General features: G+C 33.5%; 2 protein-coding genes across 3 annotated transcripts; both read right to left on the reverse strand.

Annotated features, from left to right (window-relative positions):
• Positions 1-6934: 6934 nt before the first annotated feature.
• On the reverse strand, positions 6935-7405 carry LOC145586106 (uncharacterized). Its single transcript, XM_081642847.1, has one exon. The coding sequence runs from the start codon at positions 7403-7405 to the stop codon at positions 6935-6937; it is 471 nt and encodes a 156-aa protein (XP_081498973.1).
• A 1554-nt stretch (positions 7406-8959) lies between these two features.
• On the reverse strand, positions 8960-16756 carry LOC145586076 (chloride channel protein CLC-b-like). Of its 2 annotated transcripts, none has more exons than XM_081642804.1 (7): positions 16509-16756; positions 14682-14918; positions 14397-14597; positions 14107-14284; positions 13055-13587; positions 9393-10551; positions 8960-9292 (listed from the first exon to the last, which is right to left on the reverse strand). In XM_081642804.1, the coding sequence occupies exons 2-7, from the start codon at positions 14903-14905 to the stop codon at positions 9185-9187; spliced, it is 2403 nt and encodes an 800-aa protein (XP_081498930.1). In that variant the 5' UTR covers positions 14906-14918; positions 16509-16756; the 3' UTR covers positions 8960-9184. The 2 variants fall into 2 exon arrangements, with proteins under 2 accessions (XP_081498930.1, XP_081498929.1); XM_081642803.1 differs by having other exon boundaries at positions 14682-14974.
• Between the last annotated feature and the right edge of the window lie 2410 nt (positions 16757-19166).

Below are 19166 nucleotides of genomic sequence, written 5' to 3' on the forward strand. Positions count from 1 at the left end.
TCAAGGCTTAAAGTAGCCACAGTTTCACTAGCAGTAGTAGTAGTTAGGAGAGGTAGGAGTCCATCACATTTAAAGTTTACACACATATGATTCGTACATAACATACTAATAACACCCACATCCGGGGTTTGAATACTAGAGCTATCATGAAAGGGGTTAGCAAATAGCTTCCACAACACCTCATGCCCACCAAGCACCAAACCAGCTTGGGACAAAAGCTTCAAATCTTTTTATAATTCGTCTCTCCTTACCTTTGAAATTTTTATTATCTAGAGTTAACAATCGTTAATCGTACAGTTGATTATCAATGTTTTGCTTCATATCTAGTCGTGGTCCTTGCATTTGCTCATTTATTTTGTAACAACTGATCAATATGGTTTGAGCTTTCAATTTTTTTTAGTCTATAGTACCTTCCTTGATTTACACCTTAGAGCAACCATAACCATGACGAAAATTGTCATGAAAAGTGGCTTTTGTAGATGAAAAAAACCATTAAAACCTATCATGACAAAATTCTAGTCGTGCCATGATAAGAGTAGAAAAACGCCATGGGATGACAAAAATCCTTCATTGGGTCCATGTATAAGTGGTCCCCACATTCTCGTGGTTATAATTTTGTTAAGTTGTATGTACCTCAAAATGTGTCTTTCATAGTGACTTTTATTTTGATTTGATAAGATGAAAATTTTTAAATGTATTGCACCAATTTTAAATAAATTGATATATTTTTCTTTATCAATTGTTTCACAATACTTGACACATACACTACTCTTATAAATAAATATTTATCACTCTCGATCACCATGGATCACTTTTCTACAATCTAACATACATGCCCCCTCCTCTTTTTTTTTTTTTTTTTTTTTCTTTTTTTTTTTTTTTTTTTTTCCCTAACAATATGCTTTATCTGTTAACAAATGTTCGACATGTTTTTCATTTTGGAGTACTTCAATTCGTATTAATTTAACTCACTTTTATCTTATTTTGATTTTGATAGGTTTCTTTTACTACCCACAGGACCACATTACTTACACCACTTCACACACACTTTCTAACTTTATCCACTTTTCATACACCCACCTACCTGTAACTCAATATATCTCTTGTTTTATTCACATTTTTCCCACATTCATTCACTATTAATAACTTATCGTAAGTGAGTCAAACTTTCAAGAGTTCATTAACATTATATTACATCAAATTAATTAAAACACTCACTTTACAATCTTATATCTAAGGAAGCATGTCAGTTATTCTAAAACGGGGAAGTAAAGTCATACATTAAGAGTGACTTTTTTTTTTTTTTTTTAATTTATTAATTTGACAGTCAATATTGGGTAATAAATGAAAGGGAGATAACTTAACAACGTGGGAAGATTTATAATTATGTAAATAAAGTTAATTAGGAAGTTGAAAGGAAGAAGGGATATACTTTGTGGAATGTGGAAATTATTTTGATTTGGAATTGGAAGGTGTTAGGTGTGTGTTGTGCTCCTAGGCGATATCAAAAGAGGCAAGTGTCAAATTTTCTCTTGAGATATAATTAGCATAATTACAAATTAAACAACTGTGGAATGTTGCATGGTATCGGTGGCTGCCTAATCTTAAATATAATAAAACGATTTTTTTTTTCTTCTTTTTTTGTATGGTAGAAAATGTATGTGTAGGCCTTAAAGAGTGTCAAGCTAAATAAGTCAATGCATGTGTTCTTTGATTTGACAATATGATAAAATATGGTCCTGTTTTTTTATTTGTTAGCTTGTGATATTTTTGGCTTTTTGATACAATAAATATGATATGAGGCATAGACAAATATTATGATGTAAGCAATGTCACGTCATTTGTGGTGATTCACCTAGTAATTAATAATTTTGGTTATAACTTCGTATAAATTAACATACATGTCATTTTCAAACGATATAATATCCTTACTCCTTTTCGATTTGTTTGTAAGGTTTTATAAATACTACCTTTGTTAGATATTATTTGCAACGATTTGACATAAAATACAGAGAAAAAATGTCTAATCGTTGTAAATAATATATAACGGATGTATTTTATTTTATTTTTTTACTTTTTTATTTTTTTTTTTTAAGGAAAAAATAGCACTCATTAAATTAGATCCAATTCTTCCATTACTTTTAGTATCCCATCTTGTGATAAAATGAGTTATCGTATTGCTAGATCGCTTAAATAAAGTGCATACATTAAAAAGTAAACTCTTTTACTATATCCAAGTTTTTAAATACACACATCTTCTGTCTTTAAAAAAACGAAAAAGTGCAGCCACCCATAAACGAAAACTTATTCAAATTGCTAGAAAGTGATCATTGTTCAAGATAGTAACCCTTAAAGTTTTGTTCAAAGTAAAATTTTTAAGTAATGAATGAAAAGGAAGGGAAAGACCGATATATAAGAGAATATACATATAAAAACATTACAATATAGTATTTTAATTAAGGTCTTGTGTTCCTAACATATCTTATGAATAGTAAGTCTACCGTCTACGTTTGATATCAATAAGTTTACTTATCGTCAAAGTTATTTAGTATTGGTCACACGAATAAATAATAAATTAAATGGGATGAACATAAAGAAATGAAACTCTGGCTGGAGTGATTGTTATATACATCCAGATGAATGATACAGTTTTCTCATTTGGATGATTATTGTTCATTTTGCCATTAATAGAGCAAAAACTAACTTTGAATTAGTTTGATGCACCATTCACACGGATGTATATAAAAAATTTCACTTCAAATGTAGCATGACGCCGCCTTTGGAGTTTTAACAAAACTAATCTTCCCCAACTATTTTGGAAAGTTGTGATAATGTGAATAATGTAGTAGATCAAATGTCTCTAAAGAAAAATCTTCTAAATTCATGTATTGTCAATAAGCTTCTATGTGTTGTCAAGCTCACAAACAAAATTCTTGTTCAACATTTTTGTTCAAGTCTTTGAGATAGAATTAATCCCTCTTTATGCAATAAGAGATGAGAAATTAACGCAAAATCCTTTTCTCATTGTTCCAAAATGATACGCTTAATAGGGCCCAATTAGTATCTTTCCAAATCTATTCTATTCTGTTATTTATAATTGTTACAATCTCATAGCGTTGAAGACATATGAACATGATTGACAAAATCAACCGATAATTAGTGTGGAATATGTTATGTGGATGCTAATATTTTCCCATTGTTTTAATTGCAATATTAGGTTGAAGTAACGACATTATTTAGATACTTAGAATGACACAAAATTACTATTCAAAACCAAAAACAAAAAAAAAAAAAAAAAAAAAAAAAAAAAAATCTCCGTAGCTGCTTATTACATGTTCCAACTTAAATTTATTTACATTTCTCTAAAAGAGCTAAAATTTATTTATATGGATAAAAAAGAAGTTATTATTTATTGGTTGGTTTAGATGGTTTTTTTAAACATGTTAAATTAGTCTATATTTCATATAGTACCTCTGTTAATTATTATCTGCAACTTTAAAAAATTTTATGTCTCACAAATAATATCCCAAACTTGTATATAATAATTAACAGAGGTACTATTAGGGGTGAGCATAGCAGGGTACCCTGTAAAAATCTTAGGACCCGGAACCGGAACCTGTTGCAACAGGTTCCTAAAAATATGAACAGGAACCGGTTCAACAGGTTTCTAAAAATTGGGAATCGGAACCGAAACCTATTTTGGTTCTGGAACAGGGTACCCTGTCTTTTAAAGTAAGCTTAACAGTTACTTGATTGTATAGAATATTTAATACAAAATTACAAATACTTATATTAATACCATTAAATAAACCATTAAGAGTAAGATGAAAAATGAATAAGAGGAGGGAGAGAGGTAGGTGACGACTTTTATACAATTTTGATATAAAGCTTTTATATTTGGGCTTAAATGATAAGTTCCGGTTTTATGTATCCTATAGGGATCCTATACTAATAGGATACCCTGCGGGTTCTGAGTCTAAAATTTTATTACCCGAAATCGAAACCTATTGCAACAAGTTCCCATTTTTATTACCCTGATCTACAGGTTCCGATTCCTGATTAGGGTACCCTGAATTTTTGCTCACCCCTAGGTAGTATATATATGCCTATATGGGTAATGCTATATGTAGCCCTTAGGGCTGTAATTAAGCATTTACAGTAATAATTTTCTTTATGTGGTATTAATTTAGGAATTTATGACAAAATCCCGTGAAAAAAGTGCACCTTTATTTATTTCAGAGGCTAAAATAATACGAGTACTTGTAACATAATTACAATTAAGTGTGTTTCTCTTCTCTTCCTTATCCTTATAAAAATTAGGAGATTGCTCTTATGAACAGTCCACAGACCAGTATACCCTTCAAAATGTTTGTTGACCTTCATATCCCTATGTGTAATTTTGTAATTTTTCTCAAGACCCATCAATTAAATAGCAATTAAATGGAGAATGGAATAATAAAATTTAAAATTTTATATATTTAATGGGGGTTATGGTTTAATTACATGACAACATTAGTCACTGGACAACGGAAAGTTATTGCTTTATGTGGTGTTATTTTAAAGTAGCTCAACTAAAGTTTACAACATTGCACAACAAGGCCTGTCTTATATTCGGAATTTTCTCATACATGGAACAGGGCCCCAAAAGTCAAGGGCCCAAAATTTAGAAAATCTGGTTCTCAACATTTAACAAAAAATAAAAAAAATAAAAATAAAATCTCTCCACTCCATTTTTGATATTTCCCATAAAACAAGCTTACCCTATTTCCAAACAAAACTCAGCTTTTCCTACTTTTTTTTTTTTTTTTTTTTTTTCAATTAATGCTTTTGACTTTAATTTTTGAATTTCTAAATAAAATTAAACTCTTTTATTATCTCTCTTAAATGATACTGTAATTCGTTTTTTTTTAATGGTGGTAATTCATTTAATTGTACCAGTTTACCACTATTTTTTTTTTTTTAGAAAATTAAAGGAGTAGGTAAAATTGAAAGAGTAATCTATTCTCAATTGTAAGGTCTCTTTGGTACATTTTAAATACTCTCTCCGTCTCGTAATTATTTATTTTTGTTTATTGTCTCATTGAATTATTGATACTCCATAGTATTAAAAGCTTAGTAATATTAAATTATTAAGGCTCTATATCTTGTAAAAATAGTCATGTAATAATAATGTTTATTACCTTAAAATATTTTAGGGCCCAACTTTTATAATTAGAACAGGGCCTCCGAATCGCCGGAGACGGCCCCTGTGCACAATTACACGACATCCAACACATTTACTGTATATATGCAAATATTTTGATAAAATATTATACATAAATTGACATAGGACATAGAGAACATCGATAATAATTCTTCTCAAAGTACTAGATATATCGCTTGTGATTGGAATCCCTAGTGATTGAAAAAAGTATAAGGATGAGTGAACTTTTCAGGAAGTTTTCCTTGAACAATAAACTGTTCATGATTGGGCTCCAAATAGATTGCGATTACAAATTCTTTGAACCTGGCCTTTTGATAGCCGCAGGTATTCTAATGCTTGTCGACAGAAACAAAATTTCCCCTTATTTTCTCCTTAAAGTCCAGTCAAGACACTTTTTTTCCCGAGTTGATCTACTTTTTTTTTTTTTTTTTTTTTTCTTCTTCTTTAGTAACTTAATATTGGTGTAATGTTTTACACTTGTACAGAAAAAGTAAAATTTATTATATGCATTTGGGTGTACAGTACACTTGGAGTCATTTGCTCATTTAATCAATAAACTCTCTAGAAAAAGTGTAATTCATAATCAAACTGGCGAGTGGCTTGAGCAATATTCCGAATGGTTGCATGCTTGCGTGCCTACGTACGTTTAATGAGTATTGAACCCCCAAAGTACTTGTAAATATTTTGATATTTCGGATTTATTTGTTTGTCATCTAATTTTAATTATGATTAGGATTTTAAATTCAATAGTATTCTGTATTTCTTTTTTCAAATAAAATAAGTCCAAATAAAATACAGTAGGAAGTAATTAAATTAAACAAACAATGCCGTAAGTAATTGAGACTAAGAGGATGTAAGTAATTGAGACTAAGAGAATATAATAATATTTTAGATACTGTAGGATTAGATGCTCCAAGTTTATTAACAGGATTTCATTGAAGCTCTAGAATTTTAGAATTATTTTCCAAAGATTTGATGATTGCATCCCTTAGCTCATCCTTTATGTCAGCATTATAAAGAATTAATCAAAAGAGATTTATTCAATTGTCAGCTGAATATGAAACTAAAATTTGCAAGGAAAAATTGATGCATTACACGAATACACGCTCCTTAGCTTGTACCACAGGAAGTGTACATCTCAACCGTCATAAAACTGACTTCGCCACTGCCTTTACAAAGCGACTCTTTGAGAGCGCGTGGCGTTTGGATACCTGATGAGAACCAGTCACGTTATTAGACTGTATATTATATACTTTCTCCGTTCCACAAATACTCATATCACTGCATGCGGTAATAAACTTAGGACCCATGTAGCATATGCAAATAGAGAAACGTTGCTATAAATATATATTCATAAACATTAAACATTGCAATATTTATGAAACATAGAAAGTACTATGTATATTTGAAAGTCTAATGCTGTCCATGTTGATGTTATGGACTTATGGTTGCATGACTTGCATCTTGTACTATAATGAATTAATTATTTTTTTTTTTTAACACATAGTAGACGAATTATATTAATTAATTAGAGTTTTACAAATAAGCAAGCCAACCTCATTCCGCAAAACAAAATGAGAGGCTGGTAAATAGCTAAGATCAGAAGACCATATTCTAAACTGAAAATTAATGGTCCTAAGACTAAAATAACACACTGTGCCCCATCGAAAAGTTATTAAACTAAGATTTATGAAAACAACTATACTAGTAGTAAAATAACCATGCAGCAGATTACTCCTCGTCAGATTCTTGATCAACATTCAGAGCAGTTACAGCAGCTAGCTCTGCATTGTAGATAGGCAGGATAACATCAGGACAGGTGAGATACAAACTATGTCCAACACTCATAACCATTCCAAGCTGGGCTAATTCGTGTGCAACAGCATTGTGATTCCTATTCACATGAAGGATTTCAAAAGTATCAAAGTACTTGATATCCTCTTCAATATCCTTCACCACAGCAGCCAACTCATGGTGGAGATTACCACCCGCTGAATTGAGCATGACACTTAGAGACAGCGCATCCACTTCCAACACCACATCTTTCACTTCAAGCCTTTTGACCATAGCAATACCTTCCCTAACTGCTAACAGTTCAGTTGCAAAAGCTGTAATTGCATTATATTTGCTCGAGAATCCCATGATCCAAGTTCCATCATCTTTTCTCACAACACCTCCTCCAGCAGCCACATTGATAATCATAATGAATTAATTATGCTTAAGCAGATTCTGACTTTTGTATGCACTACTGTGTGTCTGTGTATAGCTTTACAAAGTAGTACTCCCTCCGTCCCTTAATTAGATGCCTACTTCTCCTTATTATGTGAGTAATAAATGCTAAAAATAAGCATTTAATAAAGGGACGGAGGGAGTACTGTATTATCCTTTGCAGCTGGCAGCCTTTAGTTTCAAGCTAATAATGCCTGAAATTTCACTAACCAGAAAATACAAGTGAGATCCTTGTGATTTTATTACTTTATTAAAAATATAACAATTATATTAAAAGATTATTCCAACAATTCAATATCTTTAACTGCGTATTAATGAAAATAATAAGACATTGATATTATAAAACTACAAATTGACACTTGGACACTTGATATTACATCATGTCGTTTCAGCCTTCAGGGTACTAGCATAGCAAAAGAGTGTGTGACCTATGTTACATGGACTCTTCATTTCACCTCAATTACCCATGTCAGATCCTCGACACTCAAACAAGGGTATGACACTTGGACACTTCACTTTTGGTTTAAAACCATGGATTTTTTCAAAAAAAAACCAAGTTGGACACTTGGACACATACGCATGTCAGACATGGGTACCTGATTCCATGTAACACAGTGTGCGACACAATTTCCTTCTCGCTTAACATGAGACCAACATACAAAAATAAAACTAGAGCACATGAAAAAAGAAAAGAAAAACATTTCCTAAAAGTGTCTAAATCTGCCGAGTGCTTTGATCCCTTGGACAACTTATCAATCAGCAATTTGCAATCAGATTCAAAGATTATGTTTGCCAAACCAAATCTCTTGCCCATCTTCAGCGCCAGCAGGATTGCTTTGGCCGCAGCTATCTACCCGTGCTCTTCTTACTGCAGCAAACAGCACTGCACTCATGTGGCCTCTGCAGACCACACCAAGGCCAGCCCAGCCTTCATCTGCCAAGGAAGCGTCTACGTTCAGCTTTAACACATTCATAGGAGGGGCACTCCACTTGCTTGGGCAGTTGGGCTGTGAAGACTGCGTATACCAGGGGTGTTGTAGATGTTCTTAGCGTAATCTCTATGCTCCTTGACATACCTGGTGACATGTTCAGCTAGCACAAAATCGGGCGTGTGCTTATTCTCAAGGTGCCAGAAGAAATGGCTCACTTTGGGTGATACTTCGGCTTTCCAAATTTCCACCCAAGCTTGGTAGAAGTTTCTAAGATGCACCTTTTCCCAAGAATATACGAGAATTTGACCAAGTATTCGCCTCCTTTAGAGAAAGGCCAAATTAATTCATCTTCTTGGCCACGAAAATGAGGCACCATATTACGAAATAAAGGATCCTACTGAAAAACAGAACCAGGAAGGACCGCGAAATCAACAATTACATGCAGCATTGACTATTCTTCTATGTGGCTATGTATGAGCTCGGTTGCTTGGGCATATATTGATAAGTGTACTGTGATATAGAAAGAGTAAATCCTGGGAAATCAAAATTTTCATACAAGAAATATGATACAAAGTAGATGAATTGCCGCTGCTGCTTTCATACTGGTAAATAATTTTCTTTTATAACTAGTGAAGATGTAATGTTTTGACGAGCCTACACAAACCTTTCCTTAAAATGTACAAACTTGTACGCATTGTATAAAATAAAGAATGCAAAATATTATGAACAAAATTATTAGCAAAAGAATGCAAAATGGAAACTGTGTATAGAATGCAATGAATATGTATCGATCCCAACCCATCCGAGTATTTGAAAGAGCTCATTTCTGCTTTTCTCTGCCTTTGCTCTTCGCTACATGAGGGAACACAGTCTGAATATTATGCGCCCTCAAATCTTGCCTTGTTAAGATTCCAATTACAGGATATATCTGCACAATAGTAAGCACATTTGATTAGATACTAGACATTTAGATGGGTTTCAGAAAGATGAAAAACTAAATTATACTCTTTTAACAAATTGAAACTTACCCCAGCTCCTTGGTACTTTGGTACAATGAGCAAATGGCGAAGAGCAACCTGCCTGAACAATACCATTGCCTTTGCTACCGACATGTCCTCTACCACGGTATAAGGAGTTTTGTTAGTGAAAGGATTGAGATCAACATACATCTCCATTTCATTCTTTGATATGGCTACTTGTTCAAAGTTGAGGTCTCTTTCAGCTAATTCAACCCATGTAAATCTCTGTCTAACTTCCCATTCCTCTGTTCTTCTTGGTTGCTCCAAAAACCACTTCTTCTTTAGCACGGCTACAAGGTGAGCTCTTAAAATTAGCCCATGTAGCTCCCTTGCCTTTGTCCCTCCGGCTTCACTTGATGGGACTGTTACATCATCATCTATGACAGGGAAACCATTGTGTGTAGTGTTTCTCAGGACTTCTACAATGCGAGATACCTTCTCAATTCCTCGAAGACTAATTAATGGAGGCTTCACATCAGCAAGCTCTGCAACAGTGATATTCCTCATCCATGGTTCAGGGTTTGCATCTAAGAAAGGTAAGCCTTTTAACTCTAGTATAATCTCATAGATACTCAGATTGAAGCAGTCTCCGACTGACTTTGCAATGAGAAGTACAAGCATTGTTACTGGGAGTAACAATAGGTTGTTGGTGAGTTCAAGGAAAATTACACAAAGCGAGACTGTCATCCTCATTGAGCCGGCCATGAGAGATGCTGCACCTAATACTGCATATAGCCCACAATCAATCTTTGTGTAACTTCCCATAGCAATGCCAAGTAAACGCCCATATGCTGAGCCAATGAGAATGATAGGTAAGAAGAGTCCAGAAGGAACAGCAATGCCAAAGGTAAAGAGTCCCAGGATACAGTATAGTATAAAGTAAATTATGAGGGAGGATGGGTGAAATTCTCCTGGAGTATTTGTTGAGAAGATGTTTCGAACAGCATCATCATTGGTCGAAAAGAGTAAGCTTGCAAGGTCATTGTAATAGCCTTCTGGGCAGTTAAATCTCTTGAAGTTCCCTGTTCTTCCAGTAGTGGAACACTGAAAATTTGACAAAGATGAATCGCATTTTGTGCAACCCACAAGAAAGGGCAGTCCATACATGCACACAGATGTAAAAACTGAGACCGTAAGACTTAGAAGAATCTTTGCTAACTTTCCCCTCCTGCAGAACGACAAAGAAAGTTTAGAAACACTGATAAAATCTCAAAAGTACCCTATTGTATCTTTACTCTTTGGAACATTGGATATGCGTTTGTTGTGTCAAATTATGGTTCAGCAAAGTTTGATCTAGAAATTAATCTAAACACCTTCAATACAAGTAATAAATAAAGGATATGGCATAATACAAATTAAATTCGAGTTAAATTATCAAATAGAATATTTCATGCTGAAAATCCGAAGAAAGGCATCTTCATTAAATTCATCATTTTGATCACCAGTTAACATCATCTACATTATAAATTATGAAAGCTAATAGTAATAAGTGAAAGAAACAAGTTCTTGTTTGTTCTTGTTTGGTAAATAATACGCACTATATCTTCGACTCTCACAGGGATTCAGCATTCAGGGAATAAACTCATAAATAATACAGAGATTAGTACCATTATCCTTTCTTTTTACAGAGTTATTATTGTTAGGATACTTAACATACCATAATAATGATCTAGATTTCCAACACTCTGACTTTAATACTTGCTAACACACAACTTTGACCACTAATTTCTCTAAATTTTCTTCATTAGTAAAAATTATGAATATAAAATTGATATTTTGAAAATATGAGCCAGTGATTAATCCAACACATTTTTTTTTTTTTAATATCAATAGTGCAAAAGTCAATGCTACAATACAAAACAAAAGGACATAAGACACTTTTGGTAAACAGTTATAAATAGTGGGAGTGGTAATGGAATTGTCTATAACTTTGCTAGGAAATTTTATGTTCATTACTATGTCAATTAAACTCTACCTCCAAACATGTGTTTTTGTTCATAAATTTTAGTTACCACTCAATGCCACCTTTAAAAGGTATAGATGGTAATGAAAATTTGTGAAGGAATTTGAGGAGGGACTAGCCATTACCATGGGTATAGGCATGGAATTTCTTCACGAACTTACTTATAAAATCATTACCACTAGGTCAACTACCACTATTTATAACCAATTACCAAGCACCCATTAGCATAAGTTAACTATAAATAAATAGATAGAATAATACTTTTTCAGAAAATTGTTAAAAATAATCCCAACTTTCACCGGTTCGCTCAAAATAATCCCAACTTTAGATTATTTTAAATAATCCAGACTTTGGGGGTCATTCACTCAAATAGTCCCAACCTGTCACCAACCTGTTGTAACAGGTTACTGTGACACGTGTCACCACATGAATTGTCGAAAAAAAACATAAATAATTTAACTAAAACCCAGCCCCCACCCACAACCACCATCCCCTACCTCCGTCACCGCCCTTAAACCCCCCGTGCCGGCGCCCAAATCCTTCCTCCACGTGCCAAAGCCAGTGCTCCTATCCCGTACTCCCTAAATCCAACCCCAAAACCACCCTTATCATAACCAGAATCCGTAAAAACGCCTAGTCCCACCGCAAAACCCTCCAAACAGCCATCCCCCACCCTCGAAACCCTAACGACTAGGGTTCTGAGGGTCGGAAAGGGCCGATTAGGGGATTTGCGGTGGGGTTGTGGTTTTTTTAGGTCTTTCGGGTTTGAGTGAGGAGGTTTTCGGGTTGGGGTTTTGTTGGTTTAGGGGGTAGGGGGAGTGGCAGCGCCTAGGGAGAGGGGTTCTGGTCGCGGCGGCGATTAGGGGCGGGGGATCGAAGTACCTGGGCGATGGGAGGAGGTGGCTGCCGGAAAGTTACGTCGGTGGTGGGTGGGGTTGTTTTTGTTTTTTTTTTAAAGTTTACTAAATTTTTTTTCGACTAATTATGTGATGACATGTGTACCTTAAACAAAAAAAAAACCCTCTTTAACAGGTTAAAGGTCACATGAGACTATTTTGAGCGAATAACCCCTAAAGTTCGGATTATTTAAAAATAATCCAAAGTTGGGATTATTTTTAACAATTTTTCCTACTTATCTGTTTGTAGGATTTTGGAAAGGACATTATTCAGGCAATAACAATTAATAATACAGTTGTTTGTAGTCCTAAATGTATTAATCTTTTTTTTTTTTTTTTTTTTTTTTGCAAACTTGTGTGACTAAAATTTGTAGGAGATGGCAAATAGTGGATAAATCTCACAACTACATAAAAATTGTTAGAATAGATGGTAAAAGGTTTATGAAGGTGACCTCAGTAGTGAATTATGTGATGTAGATGCCAGATTATAGAGATGATTCTATCGACTTCTATGCAAAAAGTCACATGTGGTAGTTTTGGAATTCAAGTTACTTAGAAGTCTTTTAGGGTGATTATGTAGTGTAATTTGACAACTGTATTTAGAGCTGGATATTATAATTCTACCAATATTTATTATCTTAGAATATTGTTTGTAGTTTATACCTTTAACACTAATTCATTGTGCATACCAAACTAACAGAAAATGCTGAATACTGTAGCATGATAAAAATGGCATCATAGTGTCATCCTAAAATCAAGATCTACGAAGCAGATATTAGTTCAAATTACTGGAATAAGATTATAGTGCTTACTCGTTAATGAGACTGTAAAGTCTGAGAACTTTGTGCAGGGCATAGTTGTAAAGACTTCCAAGAACACCGCCAATGAGTCCTATGAGAGCAATAGGGATGATATCCATCATGTGGTAGCGCACAGTAACATTGCTCACATCAAACATGATAAGTCCTCCATTGCCAAATAACCCACATTGTCCAGAACTGCAGAATTCAATGAAAGTCCTGAGCACTACAACCACAACTGCTGTGCTAAAGAAAGTTCTCCAAAGGATAGCACTTCTCCACCATGTGGCTACTTCTTCCAGAGCAAATAGAACCCCTCCCACTGGGGACCTAAAAGCTGCACAAACTCCCGAAGAAGCACCACAGGTGATCAGGTCCCTCCGATCCCTGTCATTGTTCATGATACGATACCACCTCCATTTGACACGATGCTTATCAGTTCCACCCTGGCCAAGTAAGGATGCAATGCATGCTCCAATGTGCACTAAGGGCCCTTCTTTACCGAGGTCTAAACCAGCAGAGACTGCACCAATGCTCCCAATAATCTGACATAAGCAGATAAGTAACCTCTTAAGACATTATCCACATGGTGAAAAATTTTCGTTCCTTGAGCCCATGGCAACAAGGATGGGACACTGCCTGTATGATCATAAATTACAAATTTATCTTGCTAATCCAAATGGAGCTTTTTTTTTTCCCCCACAACTTACATTTTTGACATAGATAGTTGATTTACACATGCAATTGTATCTAGACAGTTAGACTGTAGTTATTTCATTTAAAAAATAAAAAAAAAAATTGAAATTCTTTGGATTATAGTCCTAGGATACAGTGAAGGACCTAGAATGGAATTCGATGATTTTGTCTTTTGGAACTAAATTGACGATTAATTACATCCTAGAAGTCCAATTATGGGGATCACTAGTCAAATATCATCCAAAATCAGATTCATATTCTGACCCTATTAACTTAAACAGTAAGCATGCACAGTGGAAGCTTTGATAGATATGATGAGTATATATCTCAGAAAGATACATGTACATGAGAATTACAAACAAACTAACCTTGACAAACAAGGTTGCTGCTCCGTACATGTTGGGGGTATCAATACCATTCAGGTAAGCTTTGATTTCAGGTATACCAGGCCCAGCAGCAGTTGGGGCAAAGAAAACAACTAACACTGTTGCAATTAGTGTCAAGATGAAGTTAGCCCCTGTCAAGGCAAACAACCCCATCATATACCTGCACCCAAAATGTTATTCCCTCGTGAGTCCGTGTATATGACTCTAGGCTTGTTAATGACTTAATTGGCCATTTGAAGGAGAAAGAAACAACAGTAAATTGGTAGGAATACCTCTTTTCCTGAACATATCCAGATACAAGCAGCAATTTGTATCCAGCAATATTCTCAACAGCAAGATTTATGACGGTAGCAATAAGACCGGTTAGCAGTCCCACCAGAAATGCAAGTTTCCATTTCAAAAAGACATATTGTAATACTTGAACTTTTGACCGACTTCTCCAATCCTGCTTGAACAAGTCATTTTCATTGATTCTGCAATAACATCAAAAAAATCTCCTAAAAACAATCATACTTGAAGACAGCAAAAGATGGAGGAGCAAAAGATAGGAAGTATACTCGTAATCAAGGCTCTCGATATGGGAAACCTTTGCTCCCACCATAGCTAAGTGGCTAGCAGAGAGCGTTCTGTTTCTCCTTAATAAGGGTTGCTGTAAGCTTTCTAGGTCTGCTTCTCCATTTGTGGCTGCTTCTGCTTCCCTGCTTAGTGCAGTGGCTCGCTCACTCGAGCAAGTTGAATCATCTATTGCATTATCTGATGGTGGTTCTCCCGTTGCTTCCATGATTATTCTACTTCTGATGAGAATAAAGCTTCAGTTTTTAATTGCCTCTCCCTTTACTTCAAACTTTGACTGGTACAAAAAATATAGTTCCTTTTAGTAACTTTCAGATATTCACACATCATGTAATTACTAATTAGTTAAATTTCATTTAAAGTTGCATTGCTATGGAAAGTGGAGTTTTGACATTGTATTGGTATGATATAAAACAAACTATAATATCGTCGTATTAATATTATAAAGTGATATTCTATACTGCAGTGTACATTAGAATGACTTCTAATTTGGATCAGAAGCAAAGTAGGCAATTAGCTAAAATTGCTACCATTGGTAGTGCTAAGACGGAAGTACTTCATACTGTGTGATATGGCTTACATAGTTACATCCTACTTTGATGATTGCTTGAATAAATTGCATTTCTATTCACTTCATCGTTGATAGACCCAAAGACTAGTACACAAATTTCAACTTCCGGTGACACCCCACGTTGATAATCACATAAAGGGACGTGTATACAAGGAAAAACATAATGAAGATTATACAAATGCAAAGTAGATGTGAGCAAAATGAATGCTCCGTGTTATACTAATACTGCTTGTGAATTTTAAAACTTTGAAAAAACTGTGTATTATACTTGATGAAGACTGCTTGAAACAGAACATGCTTAATAGAGAAATTTGTGAAATTTTCAACAAATAGTTACAAAATTAACATAACATTAAATTTGTGAGTAAAATAAAAATTATAAAATGTGACAACAGACTTGGTCAGTAGTCTAAAAGATATACCCAAAATCAAACTTAGCAATCAAAAACAAAAATTGTGAAAAACTGAAAACGGTGAGTCAAAACACACCTATTTGAATATTAATAATAAATATAATACACCATGAAATTAACATATATTACTACTTGAATTCAGCAATTCAATTGTCTTACCTATATTCATGCATATATCCACAAAAAGATCATCAAAGTTTACCATCACACTCTATTCAAGAAACTGTAGCCTCTAGGGATCCATTTTGTACTCGGGTACGGGTATCCAATAGTAATCTTTACCAAACAAGACTTTGCTCACTTGATAAGACGTATAAATACTAAGTTTACGGATTTTGAATCAAGGATGTTTGAAGGTGGCGATCCCTTACCTTTTAATAATGAATCAAAATAATCACCACGAGGGTTTGCTCCAGTCTTTTCCTTGATTAAAAAAAACAGTAATTTTCACCTATTTATCCATTTTACAATTATTCCTTAAACTGTGAATTTAGCACACTTTTTGAGATAGATTCGATCATCAATCCTAAAATAACCTGCCATTTCACTTTATTTCAAAATTCACAAATCAACAAAATTAGCCTAAATCCATAATTCAACCTAGTAAGAGTAGTAACACTAAAATTTAATATAACAGTCACAGAAATTGCAAGAATCGATCTAAAACATTGCAGCAATACTCTTGATCATAATAGTAATCACAATTCTCCATTACATAGTTACGACAATCTATCTTGTACCCGAGTACACCTTATAAGCCGTAATACAAAATCAATCTTGTACCCGAGTACATTTAAAATTAGAAAAAAAAGGAATACGAAACTGACCTTTTACGATGATGAACACAAAATTGTAATGAGAAATGAGATGGAGATGGATCTAGAAAAAAAGATGTTTGTTATCGAAGACAGCTCGTTGTCGAATTTCCGCAATTAGCGTCACTTCACTAATCACAGATAAATACAAGTAGATCAGAGAGGATCAGACTATCATATGAGAGAAGAAGGGGACTGCTCTTTTTTTTTTCTTTGGGTTGCGTGGGTGGCGAACCGACCACGTCGTATATTTATGTTTCATTTCTGTTTTTATTTTTAAATTCAATAAATAGCCGTATACAAATATTAAAACAAATTAATTAGATTTGACTGATAAAAGAAATTAAATAAACATACACAAGATTTTTTTTTTTTTTTTTAATTATGAATGATTGAATAAAAAAGAAAAAACGGGACATATAAAATGTGTTTTTAAAAAAATAAATGTGCGACTTTTATTTCACAAATTCTTATGTGTGGTTTGATGCACCATTAATTGATGGTATGAGTCGTATGATAACTCTATATGTTGTATAAGTTAAATTACGGTCCATGGTGAGTCGATGATAATAAAGTTGTAAATTTTGAAAAATTAATGTTACTTGTGTAATGAACTAGGGTAACTCATATGGACAAAATATGGCTATTAATTGGTTTATATAATCTATCACGTATCCTTACATGAGAGTTCATTGAGCTTTAAATGTTGATGCTACTTGGTCCCCATACCCCACACTAAATAAGTTTCACTTCAAGGGAGTGGCCGATGAAATTCGAACCCGTAATCTCTTTGTTACGGTGGCACATGTAGTTAGAGGATCAAACTTAAATTGATGATTGAATCTAAAGATTGGTTTTATAGTTTATCACATACCATGTGACGACTCTAATATGGGCAATAACTATCCATAGACCATACCTACTAAAATCTCCGGCCATTACTAATCTTTTCCCCAAACATATATATCATGTGCATAAGTACGGATAGTAACTACAAAGTAGTATTTTTGCAAAATTAATTTCAACACCCTAATATTATAATTTGGTTACACTTAGCACCTTGAATTTTGACTAGTCACTGGTTGTCAATTACGGAGTACAGATTAAGGTACAATGCATACTATCAATTGCGGTTTAATTACCAAACATGTGTTGATTTTGAGTGCTAAAAAACATAAAGAACCTACTAATGGCATGTATTGCACCCCCAGTCAATCGTTGGTGGTCTGCCAATATTGGGGTGTTGAGTGCATCCAAACTATAATAATTTTGGGTATTGAGACCAATTTTACTAATACTTTCTTCAGTTCTTTTAGGTGACACATATTCTTTTTTAGGAAGTTTATTTTTAGTTGACACATTTTCTTTTTAGATAAGTTTTTTACCTTGCTTTTTAAGTGTATCCCAATAACTTTATCATTTTCTCTACTCTTCTTAATATGTGTGATTAAATTGAACGCGCGTGTCAAGTGTCAACTAAATAGAAATTGAGGGAGTAGTATTTATTAATTTTGGAATAACAAATTTTTTGAGCATTTCTTTTAGGTGGTTAGTGGGTAAGTGACACGTGGAAAATCTAGGGATCTAGATTTAAAGCCACCCACATGAATCACGGATGACCCACATGGAAGACACTTGTAGATGTTTGTAGCTAAGCACATGAAATTAGATGGAGATTGGCTAATATTATGTGAATTCTCTTTCTGCCAGATAAGCACAATTAATTCTCAAATGAGACAAATGTTCAAATCTGAATGGATGAGGAAATTAAATCTACGGTAGGAATTTAATATGGCTCTTCAGATTATTCAAGAGGTGAATTACTTATTTTATCCACTATGATTGATCACAAGGATAGTCCCATTTGATGGGGAAATCATGATTTTCTTCCTTTATACATCAGCTTTTTAATTGTTTTTCTTTTTTCCATTTGATGGGGAAATCATGATTTTCTTCCTTTATACATCAGCTTTTTAATTGTTTTTCTTTTTTGGTGTGTAATAATTGAATTTTATAGTTTGGTAATCATTTTTTTTTAAATTGAAGTTTGTCGAAAAGTAAGAGAGGACGGTTGATTTCGAAAATATAAAATCATATGATTTGATATGAACAAAATTGTTTTTCTTTTAGTGCGTAATAATTGAATTTTATAGTTTGGTAGTCTCTCCGTTTCATAATGTTAGTCTCATATACTATTTTAGGCGTTTTAAAAAGATATACCCATATTGAATATATTTCATTTATAACTTGATTTTTTTTTGAATTAATAAATTGTGAATTGATGACAGGACTCTAAGTAAGGAAATCTTTATCTTAAATTATGCAATTATGACTTGTGTTTTCTTAATAAAAAATTTAAAAAGTTAAATAAGGTAAACTAATTATGAATTATGTTGTACTTTAATGTTAGATTCCAAATATATTTCTTTTCTTATTTTATGTGATTGATTTCATATGGGACTAACATTATGAAACGGAGGGAGTAATAATTTTTTATTGTATTTTAGCTGAGAGATAAGAAAGGATGGTTGATTTTGAAAATATAAAATTTTAGGAATATAATTTAATCTGATGACTTAAAATAATTACTGGTACAATTTTTTTGTAAGAGTAATTACTGCTTTGTATTTTTTTAATTGGACAATGTTACTATCATAACTCTTATAAGAC

The sequence above is a fragment of the Chenopodium album genome, chromosome 16 (genome assembly GCF_948465745.1).
Source record: "Chenopodium album chromosome 16, dcCheAlbu1.1, whole genome shotgun sequence".
NCBI classification, from domain to species: domain Eukaryota; kingdom Viridiplantae; phylum Streptophyta; class Magnoliopsida; order Caryophyllales; family Amaranthaceae; genus Chenopodium; species Chenopodium album.

Excerpts from the sequence above, each read along its gene's own strand:
- LOC145586106 (XM_081642847.1), bottom strand. The coding sequence starts at position 7,405 with ATGATTATCAATGTGGCTGCTGGAGGAGGTGTTGTGAGAAAAGATGAT.
- LOC145586076 (XM_081642804.1), bottom strand. The coding sequence starts at position 14,905 with ATGGAAGCAACGGGAGAACCACCATCAGATAATGCAATAGATGATTCA. Across the intron at positions 10,552-13,054 it reads CTTTACAGTCTCATTAACGA|GAGGGGAAAGTTAGCAAAGA; the intron begins GTAAGCACTATA and ends GTCGTTCTGCAG. Across the intron at positions 9,293-9,392 it reads CAAAGTACCAAGGAGCTGGG|ATATATCCTGTAATTGGAAT; the intron begins GTAAGTTTCAAT and ends ACTATTGTGCAG.